Source organism: Octopus sinensis, linkage group LG25 (assembly GCF_006345805.1).
Source record: "Octopus sinensis linkage group LG25, ASM634580v1, whole genome shotgun sequence".
Classification (NCBI taxonomy): domain Eukaryota; kingdom Metazoa; phylum Mollusca; class Cephalopoda; order Octopoda; family Octopodidae; genus Octopus; species Octopus sinensis.
Genome location: NC_043021.1, coordinates 9,079,021 through 9,098,800, shown reverse-complemented (window position 1 = coordinate 9,098,800; position 19,780 = coordinate 9,079,021). Strand labels below are relative to the sequence as shown.

Here is a 19,780-nt window from a genome sequence, read left to right as displayed (position 1 = left end):
AATATATTTTTAAAAAAATCAAGCAATTTTGGTGACTCCCATAAAATCATAACAATATAGATTCACACACACACGCGTATGTACGGTATTTTAATGTGTATAAGGAACCCCCTAATTTTGGGGGCTTAAAATTTGGAAAAAATGTTTTTGTAAAGGATTATAATAGTATCCGTGTATAAGAAACTCCCATATTTTTTAAACCTAATTTTTGACAAGACAGGGTCCCTTATACACGTTAAAATACGGTGTGTATGTATGCATATATATGCATACTCATTCTCATATATTCTTGCATATGCATATATATATATGCATATATATATGTGCATGTATATATATATATATATATATGCATGTATGTATGTATATACATATACACATTTAAAGATCATACATATGCATATATATATGTAAATATGTTTATATGTATGTGGGCATATATCTATATAGTATGTATATATCTGTCTGTCTGTCTGTCTGTCTATCTATCTATCTATCAATCACTCTATCTATCGCTATATCTATATCTCTCTCTCTATATATATATATACGTACACACACACATATATATACGTACACACACACACACACATATACATACATGCATACAAACAAGCATATATACACATACAGATACTCATTCGCATGTACATCCTTATTGCTTTCAGTTTTATCCACCTGATGAAACTGGATACTCTTTGCTGAGAAGGCTTAATAAGGTCGGAACATGTCCATTTCCCTTTTTTTTACTAATTGGTTTTAAAGACCAAAATCATTCCAGTCTATCTTGTTTTTTATAACCGAAAGTTTTGGTTAACTAATTTCTGAAGAATTATCTCCACTGCTAATTTGACTTTTAAAAAATAATTTAAACATCCCCAGTGGAAGATGCTTCAGAAACTGCTTCGATAATTCCATTTGATCAAGGGTTCCAGGTTCATTTCATTGCATATATGAAACCCTTCCATTCTGGCATTTCTGATATTGTCTCAATCAATGTTTTTATAGCTCAATCTTGAAAACAAGGGGTAAAAATGCTTTCTCTGGTTTACATTTAAATACTTAAAATCTCGGTTTGCCCCTTCATAAGGTTCCGTGGTGTAGTGGTTATCACATCTGTTTCACACACAGACTGTCGCGAGTTCGATCCTCGTCGGAACCTGGTGCCAATTTTTTCACATTCTATATATTTTCACCCAGATTTAATTGCTAACGAGTGTCACCTCAATAAGGGCAAGTATATTAATTCGTTCATTTGGTTAACACAATTTCGAAATGAATAAAAACCACAGCCTCATAAAGTGAACTACTATAGATGGCGTAGATTTATTTACATCTGTATTGAAGATCGTTCTGTTACGCATGTACCCATCAACGCTCTATCTCCCTTTCTTTCGCTCTCACACAAATACAGCTACGTTCTTTGTTTTGAAAGTAGTCAGCCTAGTTTCACTTTCGTTTTCAGTTCGTGCGTATAAACACACATCTGTCTTTCACTTCCTCTTTCTCTCTCTCTCCCTTCTCTCTCTCTCATACGCTCACACACGCACGCACGAATATACACAAGTATAAAATCAAATAAATATTTAGCAAAATAAATATGCATTGTATAATAACTTCGTGTATTTATAAAATAACAACAACAGTAAAAAATATTATAGCGATGGTTTTCAAATATCGATTATGATTCATAGATCAAGTGTTTTTTCTGCTATAGATAAAATGCAGAAGTGTTGCTGAATGACTGACTACGCATTATGTTTATTTATATCTGTAATTACTTCTAAATGACTGAACTATTAAACAACTAAATTTACTTTCTCGTATTACCACCATTTATTTACGTTTTATCCCTAAAAATAAAAATATATAACTTATGCTTGCAGTTTATATTTAAATATTTATAATTTAAATTTTTTTCCAGATGTTACGTTGTGTAATGGTTAACACGCTTGCCTCCCACAAAGAGTATTACAGGTTCAATCATTATCAAAACATCATGGCTTCTTTCTTTTGCTTTAATTTGTTACCCTCCTAGTTATGTTTTCATTCGTTTCAACTCTTAGCATATTTTCCTTTCCTTTATATCATGGATGCTGTTGAAAGCCACCTCAGTGTATTGTCCTCACTACGCTTCTATACATGAGAGAAACATTGGCTTTGATAAATCTCTTCTACTGCCATTATATAGAGAAGCTTGACCATCGGCTAACTTGCGTTATCTGTCTCTGCTCTTCGTTTTGGGTTCAAACCCCGTCGAGGTTACCTTTACTTTTCTACCTCACGCGGATGATAAAGTACAAATCTCGACCTGCCGTAAATCAGTGAAATTGTCAGGACATCAAACAGCTTGCTTTGCAACATCTGTTTCTGCTATCTACATTCTGTATCCAGGGTCAGGCTCTAGAGTTGCTGGCACCCCGGACAAATTGGACTTCGGCGTGTACAAGCTGACGGTCGTAGAAATTTCGTTGTCTTTGCCACGCCCTCTTTGGCACCCACTAGCACATGACGCCCCAGGCGACTGCCCGAGTTGCTGGTACCTTGAGCCAACAGATTTTCTCGGGACCAAGGTGCGTTCCCCATTTTTTTTCTCTCCGAGTGACACGGCTGACCTTAAGCTGAAGCATATAAATATACGCAGGATGCGATCAGCTTGCTCAGCGAACGCAAGTAAAAGCCGTTTGCGAGATCAGGTTCTCTGGAGTACATATACGCATTCCCCAACCCCCATTTTCAACGAATAGGAGGTGCACTCATCTCGTGGTCAGTCGGGGTCGGACGACGACGTGCTATTGCTATTTCGGAAATCCTTAGAGTTTTAGATACAGACAATATTCTTGGACCCGTACGGCAAATTGATTGTCCGGGATGAGAACGATAGCGAAAATGGTGTTATCTATGTCCCGACAAGGGTAGGACGGCCTGATTTCTTCAAACGTCCGGAAGCTTTCTTGGAGAAACCCCATCAAAATGATTTTTTAACAAATAGTTTTCAAATTTAAGATTTAGATATCTCAAATTACAATTCTGCTAAAACGAAGGAGAGCTGAAAAGTTGCTGGTTTTAAGGGTGTCGCGAAAGGTCTGGATGGAGGCTCAACCTTCCGAGTTATTTTACAGGGCTTAGAAAAACAGAAGGACCACTGCAATAGGTGTATGAATCTGAGAAGGGAATACGTTGAATAAAACCATAATTAACTGATGCTCCTGTATTTTCTTTTACCCGAAACCAGGAACTTTTCAACACCCCCTCATATATAAATTAGAAAATATAAATTTCAATGTTTTAAAATAAATTTTGCCAGTTTCCATAACTTATTCATTTTTGATTTGTTCTCAGATTAACTTTTGTATTATTTTTTCCAGAATAATAACCTTCGATGTCAAAACCTTACAGTTTTTTGCCGAGGTAAATTAGATAAAAAAAAAATCTGCGTTTAAACGAGGTATTAAAACAATGCCCGAGTGGCTGTGTGGTAAGTAGCTTGCTAACCAACGACATGGTTCCGGGTTCAGTCCCACTGCGTGGCATCTTGGGCAAGTGTCTTCTGCTATAGCTCCGGGCCGACCAATGCCTTGTGAGTGGATTTGGTAGACGGAAACTGAAAGAAGCCTGTCGTATATATGTATATATATATATATGTGTGTGTGTGTGTATGTGTTTGTGTGTCTGTGTTTGTCCCCCTAGCATTGCTTGACAACCGATGCTGGTGTGTTTACGTCCCCGTTACTTAGCGGTTCGGCAAAAGAGACCGATAGAATAAGTACTGGGCTTACAAAGAATAAGTCCCGGGGTCGATTTGCTTGACTAAAAAAGCGGTGCTCCAGCATGGCCGCAGTCAAATGACTGAAACAAGTAAAAGAGTAAAAAAAAACAGTAGTCCAGTAAACCCAACCAACAAAAGCGACAAGATCGTTGTCGCTCGATCTTCTCGAAAGGGCAGCCAAACCTCTATCCAATAATACGCTTTATTAACGGACAGACACCTTGGATAGTGTAATCCTAGGAAAGGTAGAATATTTTCTATTCATAGTTCTGCTTGGTGAGGTCTGACATGAAGTTAAACACGGTAAGAATTACTATGAGATCATTTGACCCGCGAGAGATATGAAATTTGCAGTAACACGATATGAGTATATAGAAATTATAATTAGGAAAGGCTAAAATCGGACGTGGCTGTGCCAAATTACTGAAACGAATAAATAAATAAATTAAAGCGTGTTAAAATTCAAGAAATTCGGAATATAGTTTACGAGAATGATAAAGAGCTACAGAAATTCGGAATGTAGGTTACGAGAATGATAAAAAGCTACATAAATGTGACACATTGGTATTTTTTCCTCTCGTACAATATGCAACACTTTCTGTAAAGAAGAATTTTTATTTTCGAAATCAAGTGTTATATGTTAATAACAAAAACCTGGAAAAAAGATGGGAAACATTACAAACATTTATTTTTCTGTTAGCGTTGTCAGATTCTTCGATGTCTGAAGCATAAAATTCTGAATACTGATTGAAAATGAAATACAAAATAATGGTTTATTTCGAAACATTAATTCGTTTCACTAATTCAGGAAAGGCTTTTTGCTTTCCCTATTACCGCTGTTCGCATTTTTAAATACGCCGCTTTTCCTCTACTTTTACCCAAATTTCCTTTAAAACATTTATTATTATTATTATCATTATTATTATTATTATTAGCTGAGAAAAACGAGGGAATTGTTTCGGCTGGAATTCATTTAATCATAAATCTGCTCGGGGATGATACGGGAATAAGCGATATTACTACTAGTTGAAGTGACTGCGATACTGAAACCGAAACTATACCACTGTTACTCTCGTTTTACCGTGTTGCACTAGAAACGATTCACAATTAGCATAGTTAATTAAAACAAAACAAACATTTCTATGAATTAGTCCTTATCACCCGTAATTTTTTTCTATAAATATATAACTTAGACCCTTTATATATCGAGTGGTTCCATGGTGTAGTGGTTATCACATCTGCTTAACACGCAGAAGGTCGCGAGTTCGAAACTCGCTGGAACCTATGTATTTTTTTACTTAACGGTAGTGGTTTGGCAGAATCGTTAGAAATTCAGTCAAAATTCCTTGCAGTATTTCTTCCTTCTCTTTATGTTTTAGGTCAGGGCGTTAGTGTTTCAATAAGATCCTGGACCTTTGCACCCCATTCTGTAACTATTTTTGTCTTTCTCGAAAAATTTTCCGGATTTCTGCTTTAAACAGTTGAAATTACAATTCATTTTCTCATTGTTCATTTTGTTTCTCTGTAGGGCTTTTTTTTCTCTGTAGGCACAGGGGTTGCTGTGTGGTAAGAAGTTTATTTCCTAATCACATGGTCCCGGGTTCAGTCCCACTGCATGGCACCTTGGGCAAGTGTCTTCTACTATAGCGACGGGCTGACCAAAGCCTTGTAAGTGGATTTGGTAGACGGAAACTGAAAGAAGCCCGCCGTATATGTATGTATCAATGTGTGTGTGTGTCTTTGTGTCTGTGTTTGTCTGCCCGCCCCCAACACCGCTTGACAACCGGGGTTGGTGTGTTTACGTCTCGTAACTTAGCAATTCGGCAAAAGTTACTGACAGAATAAGTACTAGGCTTAAAAAATATGTCCTGGGGTTAGGACAAGCAGAATTATTATAAGATTAAAAGTGAATATATAGACTGCCGCTAATTTGACTCAAAGAATGGCGTTTGACGCTGATAAATGTGATTTTAACTCACAAAAGGTACAGGACATGTAAAAACGGTACATTCCAAGACGTGTTACTGATCGACATTTACGCCATGGTCTTGTCTTTTATTTACTGTTATCAAAAGTAGTTACGTGTAAGTTGGTGAGTTAGTTTGATTTCAATCGGTCGCTTTAAACAGTGTTAAAATAATCTTTATATATAAAAGTCAAGTTGTGTGTCTGTCTCCTACGATTTAGATTCCTAACTACTCCCACATTTTTCGGTGCAGTTTAACCAAAACCGGGTATCTTATAGTCGTGATTCATATCGAGCCCTTCTGGGTATTAGCGCGCGTCTACGATGAGTCTACAATTTTAAAAATAATTTACCATCATTTTTTTTCTATTTTAATGCATTTTTTCGCTATTATATAAAGGAAGTAACTCTCTAAAAATGTCTACGATGAGTCAACGATTTAAAAAAAAATTACCGTCATTTTTTCCCATTTTTAATGCATTTTAAAATTATTTTTTGGCTGTAACTCTCTAAAAATGCTTATATAGTTATTTCCCTTACAAACCCGAGCAACGCCGGGCGATACTGCTAGTTTAACATAAAAATGATTGACATACTAAAAGACCTAAAATCACGGGAAAAGCATTGGTTCTTCCATTTTTTTCTATGACTTTGTTCTGGCAACATATCTGATACGAGTGATCGAGTATATTGCCGTTCGTTAGCATGTCTGTAATAGGAAACCGAACACCATTGACAAAAGAACAGAAAAGTGAGATTTTACTGTCTGGATTATGGTGAAAAGGCATCAAAGATTTCACAAGGAACAGTGTCCGACATTAAGAAAGCAAGACAAACGATTGAAAGATTTCTCGACCAAAGCGACATTTCCCATGCTTTAAAATTTGTTTCCCGTGAAGTGCAAATCGCATAGCAGGGCATGGATGACATATCCACTTTTTTCGTCTGGGTTTCTCGAAAAAATTGTACCTGTTGTCGGATCACATTTAGCGAGTGTTAGACTTGAACAATTGCTCGTCTGCTTGTTGAGGTGCCTGAGAACTTTACTCCCACGACCCTCCCACGAATAGTAGGTGGGGAAGATGGAAGGACGGAATGTGCTGAATTTCATTTTTTGCCCCAACGTGACTATAAACTCAGTGTTGAAACAAAAATTTAACTCTTAATTTTTTGGTTTCATTTGAATTTCGGAATAAAATTCATGGCGGATGTTCAGAAATGTTAAAAAATGACTCGAAATCATAACAAACTTTTATATTGCTGTTTGTGATTTAAAGGCCGTTTAAATAAATCATTTAAGAGGTTTAGGACCATTGACCAGTGATCAATTGAAGCTGGGCTGAAGCTATGTTCTGAATATGATAGTCAAGTCATAATTATTCAAAAGTTAATGCTCGCTGTCATGTCGAGGAGACAGTGTGAATACAGAAGGATGCCAAATGATAAATACAGAGTGTATTTTGCCGGAGAAATAAAATAAAAATTCTGAGACTTTCATTACAATGAAAACTTTATTCGGATGTTCAAAAGTAATTTCAAGCAACTTCCTTGATTTCGAATATAGTGAATGTAAAGCAGCGAGCTGGCAGAATCGTTAGCACGTCGAGCGAAATGCTCAGCGGCATTTTGTCCGCCTTCGTGTTCTGAGTTCAAATTCCACCGAGGTCTACTTTGCCTTTCATCTTTTCGTGGTCGATAAAATATCACCAGTTGAGCACTGGGGTCAATGTAACCGACTTATTCCCTCCCCCGAAATTCCTGGCTTTGTTCCAAAATGTAAAACCACTATTAATAGTAAATGTTTACTACGAAGCTTCGCCGTCAAAAATGGCTTCTTGTTTGATGTACTAACCACACAGACCTATTAAAATAGCCAGCAAGCAAAAAGACAGATACAAAAGGCCGATTGAAGAATTTTCGCAAGGTGGAACAAAACTTGTTCCGGGCCCCGTCGATTATTCACTGAACATTCCTGTATTCTCTGACTCCTTAACCAATATATCAGCCGAACCCGCCTTTTATAGATCCCTAGCACAGACGAAAATTTATAGCTTGGATATAAGGCCTGTCGTTTCTCATTAGTTCGCAATAGATATTCATAAATTGTCAGTGTAAATGAAATTCATTACCACTAAGTAGCTATCCGCTACAGTAGCGTATGATTCCCAACATCCCTCTGTCTCATAGAATAAGGTATGGATATTGGGTTGCTATTTTTAATGGAATATTCAACTAGTTTTCCCCACTTTTAAAGGTGTGGATTCAAACATCCCTCCCATCAGTTGATACAAACTTAAGTCGCTTATGTGGAAGTACTAGGAAACAAAGGGGACTGAAATAGCTGACTTAGCAGACGTTCGGGGGGCGGGTTTCCTCAGAATGAAGCTCCATGTACGGACGAAAAGAGAGGCTATGGAAGGAGACGACGAGAGAAGGTAAGGAAGAGAGCTGCACACACGAACGTACGCATGTACGCACGCGCGCGAATGGTTATAATGATTCTGTGAATATGTATTTCACCTGCTAACAGAGATTAGAGAATTTCGTGCGTTGGCACAAAAGAAGGAGTGAAAGAGAGAGAGGGAGAGAGAAAGAAAGAAAGAGCGAAAGAGAGTGAGAGTTACCTATGGCTCTTCGTCTATATAGAACCTTCTAAGCCCGAACATTGGTTAAGAGTCGGTCGCTCTTCACTTACAAGCTTGTCAGATTATCTTGTTTTCAGAGCATGAAACTAATAGTTGCTCGAATTTAAATTCTACGTGCATGACATGATATTTATCTCTCAGTGGACGAAGAACTTTTTTGTTGATCCCACCTATAACGGAACAGTACATTATATATTACGTGTGTGTGTGTGTGTGTCTGATCGACTTGGCAGTGTCCTAACAGCATCGGATAAAATGAGTTGCGTCTCTCTGCATTCTAAGTTCAAATCATGCCTATGTCAACTTCACATTTCATCCTTTCGGGGTCGATAAGTAAGTACCAGTCAGAGTGGATTGGCGAAATGTTAGAAAGGTATCGATTCCAGCGGCGAGCTGGCAGAAACGTTAGCAAGCCGGGCGAAATGCTTTGCGGTATTTCGTCCATCTTTACGTTCTGAGTTCAAATTCCGCCGAGGTCGTACTTTGCCTTTCGTCCTTTCGGGGTCGATTAAATAAGTACCAGTTACGCACTGGGGTCGATATAATCGACTTAATCCGTTTGTCTGTCCTTGTTTGTCCTCTCTGTGTTTAGCCCCTTGTGGGTAGTAAAGAAATAGGTATTTCGTCTGTCTTTAAGTTCTGAGTTCAAATTCTGCCGAGGTCGTACTTTGCCTTTCGTCCTTTCGGGGTCGATAAATTAAGTACTAATTGCGTACTGGGGTCGATATAATCGACTATCGCCCTCCCCCAAAATTTCAGGCCTTGTGCCTAGAGTAGAAAAAAAGAAAAAGAATGGCACTGTGTCCCAAACCCACATCTGGTCACTAAATAAATAAACAAAAAAAAAATAAATAAAGGAAGAAAGAAAGAAAAACCTCCCTTGTCCTTCGAGACTCAGCACAAACTTAACTAGGCTAAGGAAGTTCCTAGTAAATGTCAAATTTATTTTCGCTAATCACTCTCTGAATGTTACCATACAAACTAACAGGAAAGAACGGCAGATTAATATATATAGGAACGTCATGTGGGTGTGTATATTGTGTGAATATAATATATAGATATTTATTAATATTCAGCAGAAGCAATCTGTGTGTGTGTGTGCTTGTGTTTGTGTGTCTGTGTTTGTGTGTCTGTGTGTCTGTGTACTTGTGTGTACTTGTGTGTATGTGTGTCTGTGTGTGTGTGTGTGTGTACTTGTGTTGTGTGTGTGTGTGTGTGTGTGGTGTGTGTGTGTGTGTCTGATCGACTTGGCAGTGTCCTAACAGCATCGGATAAAATGAGTTGCGTCTCTCTGCATTCTAAGTTCAAATCATGCCTATGTCAACTTCACATTTCATCCTTTCGGGGTCGATAAGTAAGTACCAGTCAGAGTGGATTGGCGAAATGTTAGAAAGGTATCGATTCCAGCGGCGAGCTGGCAGAAACGTTAGCAAGCCGGGCGAAATGCTTTGCGGTATTTCGTCCATCTTTACGTTCTGAGTTCAAATTCCGCCGAGGTCGTACTTTGCCTTTCGTCCTTTCGGGGTCGATTAAATAAGTACCAGTTACGCACTGGGGTCGATATAATCGACTTAATCCGTTTGTCTGTCCTTGTTTGTCCTCTCTGTGTTTAGCCCCTTGTGGGTAGTAAAGAAATAGGTATTTCGTCTGTCTTTAAGTTCTGAGTTCAAATTCTGCCGAGGTCGTACTTTGCCTTTCGTCCTTTCGGGGTCGATAAATTAAGTACTAATTGCGTACTGGGGTCGATATAATCGACTATCGCCCTCCCCCAAAATTTCAGGCCTTGTGCCTAGAGTAGAAAAAAAGAAAAAGAATGGCACTGTGTCCCAAACCCACATCTGGTCACTAAATAAATAAACAAAAAAAAAAAATAAATAAAGGAAGAAAGAAAGAAAAACCTCCCTTGTCCTTCGAGACTCAGCAAAAACTTAACTAGGCTAAGGAAGTTCCTTAGTAAATGTCAAATTTATTTTCGCTAATCACTCTCTGAATGTTACCATACAAACTAACAGGAAAGAACGGCAGATTAATATATATAGGAACGTCATGTGGGTGTGTATATTGTGTGAATATAATATATAGATATTTATTAATATTCAGCAGAAGCAATCTGTGTGTGTGTGTGCTTGTGTTTGTGTGTCTGTGTTTGTGTGTCTGTGTGTCTGTGTACTTGTGTGTACTTGTGTGTATGTGTGTCTGTGTGTGTGTGTGTGTGTGTGTTGTGTGTGTGTGTGTGTGTGTGTGTGTGTGTGTGTGTACTTGTATGTACTTGTGTGTACTTGTGTGTCTGTGTGTGTGTGTACTTGTGTGTATGTGTGTCTGTGTGTACTTGTGTGTATGTGTGTCTGTGTGTGTGTGTACTTGTGTATGTGTGTCTGTGTGTGTGTGTACTTGTGTTTGTGTGTCTGTGTGTGTGTGTACTTGTGTGTCTGTGTGTGTGTACTTGTGTGTATGTGTGTGTATATGTGTGTCTGTGTGTGTGTGTATTGTATACATACATAAAATGAGTCAACACTCTTAAACAATATCAACCAATCAGAGTCTTCGCTGCCATTAACCTCGCAATTGTAGTCAGTTGCTTTTTTTAAAGCGCGGAATTTTCAAATCTTTCAAAATTTGTTGGATTAATTAAGTCCTTAATTAGCTTCGTTATCGAAGACAACAACAACAACAACAAACAGGACACTGAGCAACATAATTACTGGTGAGGTTAAGTATAAATCAACGTTTTTTTGTCCCCTCTTTTATTTATTTATATAATATCTTCGTGACATTGTTACAATATTTACTGTTTGTTTTCATAAACTCGAATATCCATCCATCATCTGTCTATCATATCCTTAATCGGATAAGATATATATATTCTGTTTCGTTTATGGCTCATCGGGAACTAAGGTTTAAGAAGTGTTAATTTGAAGAAAGAAAGGAAAAAGAAAACGAGGCAAATATATATATATATATCAATAATAATATAGGGTGAAATTAATTAATTTGGAATAATCATTAATTTCACCAAGTAGATTTCGGCATGTAAAAGCCCCATTCGAGGAAGGTTTAAGTAATACTAAGTAATTAAGGGTTTAGCAACGATTTGCCTCACCACACACCGAATTTAGAAATAGCAGTCAAAGCCATAACTCTTTGACTGCTATTTCTAAATTCAGTGTGTGGTGAGGCAAATCGTTGCTAAACCTTAATTACTATATATATATATATGCAATAAAGGGTGGAATATAATTAATTTAATAAAATTAATAAATTTCACCTAGTAGATTTATCGGTATGGAAAAGACCATATTTTGGTAAGGTTTATAATAATTATAATTAAGGGTTATTTCTAATATTTTCGGTATGTGGTTTTGAGCAACTTGTTGCAATTAACCCTTAATTATAATTATATATATATATATATATATTTATATATGGATGACCAGTTATTGATTGATTTTCGTTGCTTTCCTCTCTGCCTGTGTGGATTGTCTTCAAGTATTTTGGTTTCTCTGGGAGTCCCTTTTTAAAATAGAAGAAATAGCTAAGGTTTTGGCTGCTATTTCTAAACTTCGGTATGTGGTAAAGCAAATCTTTGCTGAACCCTAATTATTAAGTATTATATATATATACATATTTATATATTTCTTTACTACCCACAAGGGGCTAAACACAGAGGGATATTGCGTATTCTTTACTTTCGCCTATGACCCCTCATAATATATATGTATTATTCAAAGGAATTCCAACTCTGTTATTTATATTCTTATAATATTAATATAGAATATGTAGTATATATAGTTTATATAGTAAAATGAAATGAAGTATTGATTGTCTTATTGAATAGATGAAATATTGAATATCAAATATTAAGGGACTAGTATACTTTCTTGCATTTAAGCAGTCTTCAAGGTCCCCAGGTTGTGACGCCGGTTTATGGGATTACTTTAGGTATCCCGTCCATCAAGGGTTTAGCTTTATGGCGTATGGTCAGATCCCCAAAAAAACCTGTTGGCCCAAGACCGCTTAAAATATATATATGATTTCCCTCCAGCCCACTACAAGTTTCCTAGTTTGTTTTACAATTCATCGAAGATTTGGTTTTTCGTTTTTTTTTGTTCTCATCTTAGGTCTTTCTCTCATGTCTCTGATGAAGTATTTTTATCTTCTCCGTCTCACACACACTTATCATTGCTTTGCTGTACTTCCGAAGTCTTCTGCCAGCCATGGAGGCATTCTACGTCTAGTGGAATCACAGTACATTGCCATTATCTCGCGTCAGACATGAATTCTGAAGTTCTTTTTATATTTTAAGCTATTCCTATCTCTTTTTACTCTTTTACTTGTTTCAGTCATTTGACTGCGGCCATGCTGGAGCACCGCCTTTAGTCGAGCAAATCGACCCCGGGACTTATTCTTTTGTAAGCCCAGTACTTATTCTATCGGTCTCTTTTTGCCGAACCGCTAAGTGACGGGGACGTAAACACACCAGCATCGGTTGTCAAGCAATGCTAGGGGGACAAACACAGACATACACATACATACATATATATATACATATATACGACGGGCTTCTTTCAGTTTCCGTCTACCAAATCCACTCACAAGGCATTGGTCGGCCCGAGGCTATAGTAGAAGACACTTGCCCAAGGTGCCACGCAGTGGGACTGAACCCGGAACCATGTGGTTGGTAAGCAAGTTACTTACCACACAGCCACTCCTGCGCCTATCATGTCTCTATTCTCATATTGTCCTCCTAAGGCACCGTAAACTCGACAATAACTGTCTTCGTCGTATCAGGACAATAATAAAAAGCTCAGGGCGGATGTCAGCTGTGAATTACAGTCAGGGCGAAATAAAGTTAATTTTTAATTTTTACAACTTTAATTCTATTCTATATAGCACAGAATTAAGTCGTAAATAACATTTAAGAAGCATAATGTATCTCTTTTATCAACGTCTATTAAAACATGATTGCTTGACCAACATCATCATCACTTTACAACCACTCTTCCATGCTTGTATGGGTTAGGAGGGTCGTCGCAGACGAAGTCCGTTCTTATTTGGAGCTATTATCAATCTAGACAGATAGGAGGCCTACATCTTTTATGTTTGAGTGTGTAAAGACGACCATTTAACTATATCGCGTTCTAGCAGAGGGGTTAGAATAACTAATGGTTGCGGAGTCGCTTTACTCTTACTCTTTTACTTGTTTCAGTCATTTGACTGCGGCCATGCTGGAGCACCGCCTTTAGTCGAGCAAATCGCCCCCAGGACTTATTCTTTGTAAGCCCAGTACTTATTCTATCGGTCTCTGTTGCCGAACCGCTAAGTTACGGGGACATGAACACACCAGCATCGGTTGTCAAGCGATTTTGGGAGGATAAACACACACGTATATATATACACATACTCGACAGGCTTCTTTCAGTTTCCGTCTACCAAATCCACTCACAAGGCTTTGGTCGGCCCGAGGCTATAGTAGAACACACTTGCCCAAAGTGCCACGTAGTGGGACTGAACCCGGAACCATGTGGTTGGTAAGCAAGCTACTTACCACACAGCCACTCCTGAGCCTAAAACTTTAGCATTTTCATCATTACGATATGAACATGTAATGGACGGCGAGACATGTTGAATAATAGCTATCTTAAAAACAAATAAATGAAAACAAAATTCTTTAAATTAGGCTTTTTCGGTGATAAATTCGGTGAAATTCTGGTTTCATCACCCCATATAACCCAGGCAGAGGTAAAGAATACGCGCACCACCTGTTTTCGGCGTAACAAAAACCCTAACCTGACCCTAAACACCGGGCGTGCGTATCCTTTACTTTCGCCTATAACCCCCTCATAACTTTTGTTTATATTTTGGAATTTTCTGAAAACGTCTGCAAATTTGCGTTTTAGACACGGGAAGTCCTACGATGATGAAAAAAAGGAAAATTTTTAACCTCCCTCCCATAAATCTTAAATCGGATTGAAGACCTTTCAATGAAGGAAGTTTTCAGTGGAAGATATTCTGTTTTACTCTTTTTTACTTGTTTCAGTCATTTGACTGCTGCCATGCTGGAGCACCGCCTTTAGTCGAGCAAATCGACCCCAGGACTTATTCTTTGTAAGCCTAGTACTTATTCTATCGTTCTCCTTTTGCCGAACCGCTATGTTACTGGGACGTAAACACACCAACTTCGGTTGTCAAGCGATGTTGAGGGTGGGATGGGGGACAAACACAGACACACATTATTTACATTTGACGGCTATTTGTCCTCATCTTGTTTGTTGTTAACACAATTTTTCGACAGTTATACCCTCCAGCCTTCATCAGGTGTCTTGGGGGGAAATTTCGAACCTGGGTTCTTATTCCTAATGTATTTTTTGATATTATTATTATTATTTAGTAAATTCTAAATTAGTTTTATCATTTAACCTCATTCTATAGATAGTGGTTTTTTTTTTTTAATGAAATTTATAGGGATAGACTTTTCAATCATCAGGTTACACTGCTCCGCCCTAACCTGCTACAGTTTGGGTTTAAAGACTCTACTCCACTATTGTAACTTGCTTATACCCTTTATTGGACATCACAAGCAGTTAAGAATAAGACAACTTACAAAATTAAAAGGTAGCTGGATCCTATTTCTTGCCCACCATACACATAAACCAAAAATAAGACATCTGATAATCGAAGACCAAGTTGATGAAAAAAGTTGTGTAAATATTCTAAAACTGTCTCAAGGCGTAGGAGTGGCTGTGTGGTAAGTAGCTTGCTTACCAACCACATGGTTCCAGATTCAGTCCCACTGCGTGGCACCTTGGGCAAGTGTCTGCTACTATAGCCTCGGGCCGACCAAAGCCTTGTGAGTGGATTTGGTAGATGGAAACTGAAAGAAGCCCGTCGTATATATATATATATATATTTAATAAATACAAACTTATACACACATGCATATAAACATATAGTATACACAGATTGGAGCATATGCATACATGTATATACATACAGACACTGAGAGCAACACACATTTGCAAGGTGGGGTTCAGTCCCACTGCGTGGCATCTTGGGCAAGTGTCTTCTAGCCCCGGGCCGACCAATGCCTTGTGAGTGGATTTGGTAGACAGAAACTGAAAGAAACCCGTCATATATATGTGTTTGTGTGTCTGTGTTTGTCCCTCTAGCATTGCTTGACAACCGATGCTGGTGTGTTTACGTCCCCGTAACTTAGCGGTTCGGCAAAAGAGACCGATAGAATAAGTACTGGGCTTACAAAGAATAAGTCCCGGGGTCGATTTGCCCGACTAAAAGGCGGTGCTCCAGCATGGCCACAGCCAAATGACTGAAACAAGTAAAAGAGTAAAAGAGAGAGTGCGGAGGTGCAGTCGATGATCTGAAAAAAATATAATGTTATTTATACTCAACTCAGACGAGATGGTGAAGATGCCGACGACCGCTTTGTTCAAAGCCTCCCTTGACCTCAAGTGGCCTGAACTCTTTACATGAACACCACCCTGTACTTAACTCCATGTCCCCCTACATGGCCTTGCTATTTGCTTTTGAGCCAAATTTAACTAACTAACTAACATTTAATGTTATTTTTCTTGTTTCCAAAGATGGTGCCGCCAGCATGGCTGGAAATGTATCTCAATCACCAACTGCTGGAAGTTTAGTGAAAGAGAAAATATTTCGAACTGGTTCTTTTAATGATGAGACCATCTGTAGTTCACCGATTCCTCTTGCTACATCAACTGCAAAGTAAGTATTTCCTTTTCATTTCTCCATACACTTGAAATTTCAATATGACAAAATTGTTAGTGTGCTGGGCAAAATGTTTAGCAGCATTTCGTCTGCCTTTGTTCTGGGTTCATTTTCTGCCAAGGTCGACTTTGCCTTTCATCCTTTCAGGGTCAATAAAATAAGGAACAGTTGAACACTGGGGTCAATAATACAGTTCTATATTTAAGAGATGAGGAATTATGTGCATTATTTACATTTGACGGATATTTGTCCTCATCTTGTTTGTGGTTAGCACAACGTTTCAGCTGATATACTCTCCAGCCTTCATCAGGTGTCTTGGGGGAAATTTTGAACCTGGGTTCTCATTCCTAAGGTATTTTTCACTGTTATTATTATTATTATTATTATTCAGGTCACTGCCTGGAATCGAACTTGGAATCTTGGGGTTAGTAGCCCACGCTCTTAACCCCTACGCCACGTCATATGTCATAGTGGTTAAGAGTGCGGGCTACTAGCCCCAAGATTCTGAGTTTAATTCCAGGCAGTGACCTGAATAATAATAATAATAATAATAATATGGAAAAATACCTTAGGAATGAGAATCCAGGTTCGAAATTTCCCCAAGACACCTGATGACAGCTGGAGAGTATCTCAGCTGAAACGTTGTGCTAACAACAAACAAGATCAGGACAAATATCCGTCAAATTTACGAAATGTACTGGGGTTGATGTAATTGACTTGCCCATCCTCCAAAGTTGCTGGCCTTGTGCCAAAATTTGAAACCAGTTTATGAAGGGGTGCTGAAAAGTTCCTGGCTTTGGGCAAAAGAAAATACAGGAGGATCAGTTAATTATGGTTTTATCCATCATATTCCTCCTCTCTGATTCACACTTATTGCAGCGGTCCTTCAGTTTTTCTAAGCCCTGTAAAAGAATTCAGAAGGTTGGATCTCCAACCAGGCCTTTCACAATACCCTTAAAACCAGCACCCTCTTGTATATATCTGTCTCAATTATTTAGACCATCAACGAGAGTAATAGCTGAAAATTTGTAATCTTTAAAATTTTGTTCATTTCTACAGTGATTTGAAAAAAAAAAAACCACAAAAAAAAATTTTATCAAAGAAAATATATATATTTTTTTTCTTTTTCTAATTCTTTGTTTTAGGAAGGAAGTGACAACACAATCTTGTACGTCTGCCACGAAATCTTCTCCACATTCAGAATCTTCTACAAAAACACAAAATACAACAACAACTACAAATGCAACATTCAAACATCCTGGGTAAATTTTGTTTTTAAACATACTTAATTTTTTTTTTACTTGTTTTAGACATTGAACTGTGGCCATGCTGGAGCACTGCCTTGAAGGCTTTTAGTCTAACACGGGGATTCTCGACCATGTTTCTGCCTATGGACCCATTTGATTCCTATTTTACTCCACTGGACCCTACACAGACCCCCCACCATTGCCATTCGGTGTTTTAAAAAGGCTTTTTTTTAATTATCAAATATCGTGTGCCGGTGGCACGTAAAATGCACCATCCGTCCGTGGCCGTTTGCCAGCCCCATCTGGCACCTGTGCGGGTGACATGTAAAAAGCACCCACTACACTCACGGAGTGGTTGGCGTTAGGAAGGGCATCCAGCCGTAGAAACACTGCCAGATCAGACTGGGCCTGGTGCAGCCTTCTGGCTTCCCAGACCCCAGTTGAACCGTCCAACTCATGCTAGCATGGAAAGTGGACGCTAAATGATGATGATGATGATTGTATGAAAAAAATTGTTGAAATACTTAGTGTATTGTAAAAGTTGTTTGTTCCTTCTCGTGCCACGCCTGGCTCATAAAGGGCCGGTTTCCCGGTTTCATTGGTGTATAGGTTCCCCACCTGGATTGGACGCCAGTCTATCACAGGTGAGCTGCTAGATGCAGGAGGAAAGTCTGAGAGAAAGTTGTGGCGAAAGAATCAGCAGAAATTCGCCATTTCCTTCAGCCAGAGCTGCATGGAGCTTAGGTTTCTTATGAAAGCCATTTATTTAAGATGCTACACAACGGGATCAGTCAGAATCCTGTGGTTGCAGAATGAGTCTAACTATGCAGCCTTACCTGGTTTAATTAGATGAAATGTTTTTCTACCTGGCTTCCTGCCTCATTACCCTCACTCTCTCTTCTAAAATGTGAGTAATCCTGTTGTTCCCCTACTCCAAGAGACCTTGTTTCATTCTGGCTCTTTCTCTCATACTTCATCCATCTTCTGCCCCTTATCTCCTAGCATTTACCCCATCAGAGTTTGGAATCTTGCAGAAAGATCCCAGTATACACGGTAAAGTGGTTGGCATTAGAAACGGTATCTGGCCATAGAGAAACCATCCCAAAACAGGCACTTCAGGGTTGGCGAAAGCGATGTGGTGGACAACGAAAAACCTGGCTGATGACAGTCAGTCAAGGCTGATCTGGAACCCCAACCTAGGCCCCCATATCTACGGCGTTTGCCGCTGGAATAAGAGTGGTTGGTGATCACGTGGTCGTTAGCCTCAAATCGCCAGGCCTGGTGGGGCGTTTGTGAGAGATGCAGCATTGAGGATGAATGAAGCCAGCTCAACCCACCCCGGGTGAATGCTGTCCCAAGACGAGAGAAGAAAACAGACACTGGAACATGATGCAAACCTTGTGCTCATCGGGTCTTGTCAACTTGTTCCACCTGTGTCAGTATGGAACATGGATGTTTGATGACGACGATGATGATGATGATGATGGTGGTGGTGGTTGGGGATATAGAACGATGGTCTGATATGCAACTTTCTGAGAAAAAGTCTGATATCTCTCACCTGTTCTTGGATAGGGAACCCTATTTATGGCATCGGTCATTTTACTTCCATTTGTTTTCCTTTTTATTACAGGAGTTTCATCCCCAGGAAAACTGGCAAGAAGCTTGGTAAGACATCACTGGGGAATGTCAGTAAGGAAGTTGGTAAGACATCTTTAGGAAATGTCAGCCAGAAAGAGAAGACAGATGACAAGTGAGTGTATCCAATGATTTATTTATTTATTTATTTATGTGCCCTTTTTCAAGCCTAGCCAGGCTCATGGGCCCGGTTTCCCAGTTTCTGTGGCGTATGTGTCCCCCACCGCCAGCTGGACGGAACGCAAGTCCATCGCAGCGTTACTCAAGAAACAGGAAGAAAGAGTGAGAGAAAGTTGTGGTGAAAGAGTACAACAGGGGTCGCCACCATCCCCTGCTGGAGCCTCGTGGAGCTTTAGGTGTTTTCGCTCAATAAACACATACAATGCCCAGTCTGGGAATCGAAACCGCGATCCTCCGACCGTGAGTCCGTTGCCCTAGACACTGGGCCATTGCGCCTCCACTGTATCCAATGATTGGAACATGTATAAATTGTAGATTGTTGTTGTTGTTGTTTAATTCCAGGTCGGATTTAATTGAGCAGGATTATGATCAGAATTCCAGCCCTGACCATCACCTGACACACAAAAAGCACCTATGCTGATGGCATGCAAGACACACACATACTCTGTGGAATGGTTGGTGTTAGGAAGGACATCCAACTGTAGAAACCCGGCTAAGGCAGACTGGATCCCGGTACAGCTCTCCGGATTACTAGCTCCAGTCGACCAATCTTATCCTTGTTAGCATAGAAAACGAACACTAAATTGTAATGTTG

The 19,780-nt window shown here is 39.0% G+C and overlaps 1 protein-coding gene and 2 non-coding genes across 5 annotated transcripts in view; all 3 read left to right on the top strand.

Annotated features, from left to right (window-relative positions):
* Positions 1–1,089: 1,089 nt before the first annotated feature.
* Trnav-cac lies at positions 1,090–1,162 on the top strand. The gene has a single exon. It is a non-coding gene; the product is annotated as a tRNA-Val (tRNA).
* A 3,818-nt stretch (positions 1,163–4,980) lies between these two features.
* Trnav-aac lies at positions 4,981–5,053 on the top strand. Its single transcript has one exon. It is a non-coding gene; the product is annotated as a tRNA-Val (tRNA).
* A 5,900-nt stretch (positions 5,054–10,953) lies between these two features.
* Positions 10,954–19,780, top strand: part of LOC115224499 — a 69,419-nt gene continuing 60,592 nt past the window's right edge. For 2 of the 3 annotated variants that reach the window (XM_036513214.1, XM_029795408.2), the window contains exons 1-4: positions 10,954–11,084; positions 15,979–16,120; positions 17,269–17,385; positions 19,001–19,120. In XM_036513214.1, coding sequence (XP_036369107.1) covers positions 15,993–16,120; positions 17,269–17,385; positions 19,001–19,120 — 365 coding nt within the window. In that variant the 5' untranslated portion in view covers positions 10,954–11,084; positions 15,979–15,992. Of the gene's footprint in view, positions 11,090–15,978; positions 16,121–17,268; positions 17,386–19,000; positions 19,121–19,780 lie in introns of all 3 variants that reach the window. The other variant, XM_036513213.1, reaches the window with a different exon arrangement.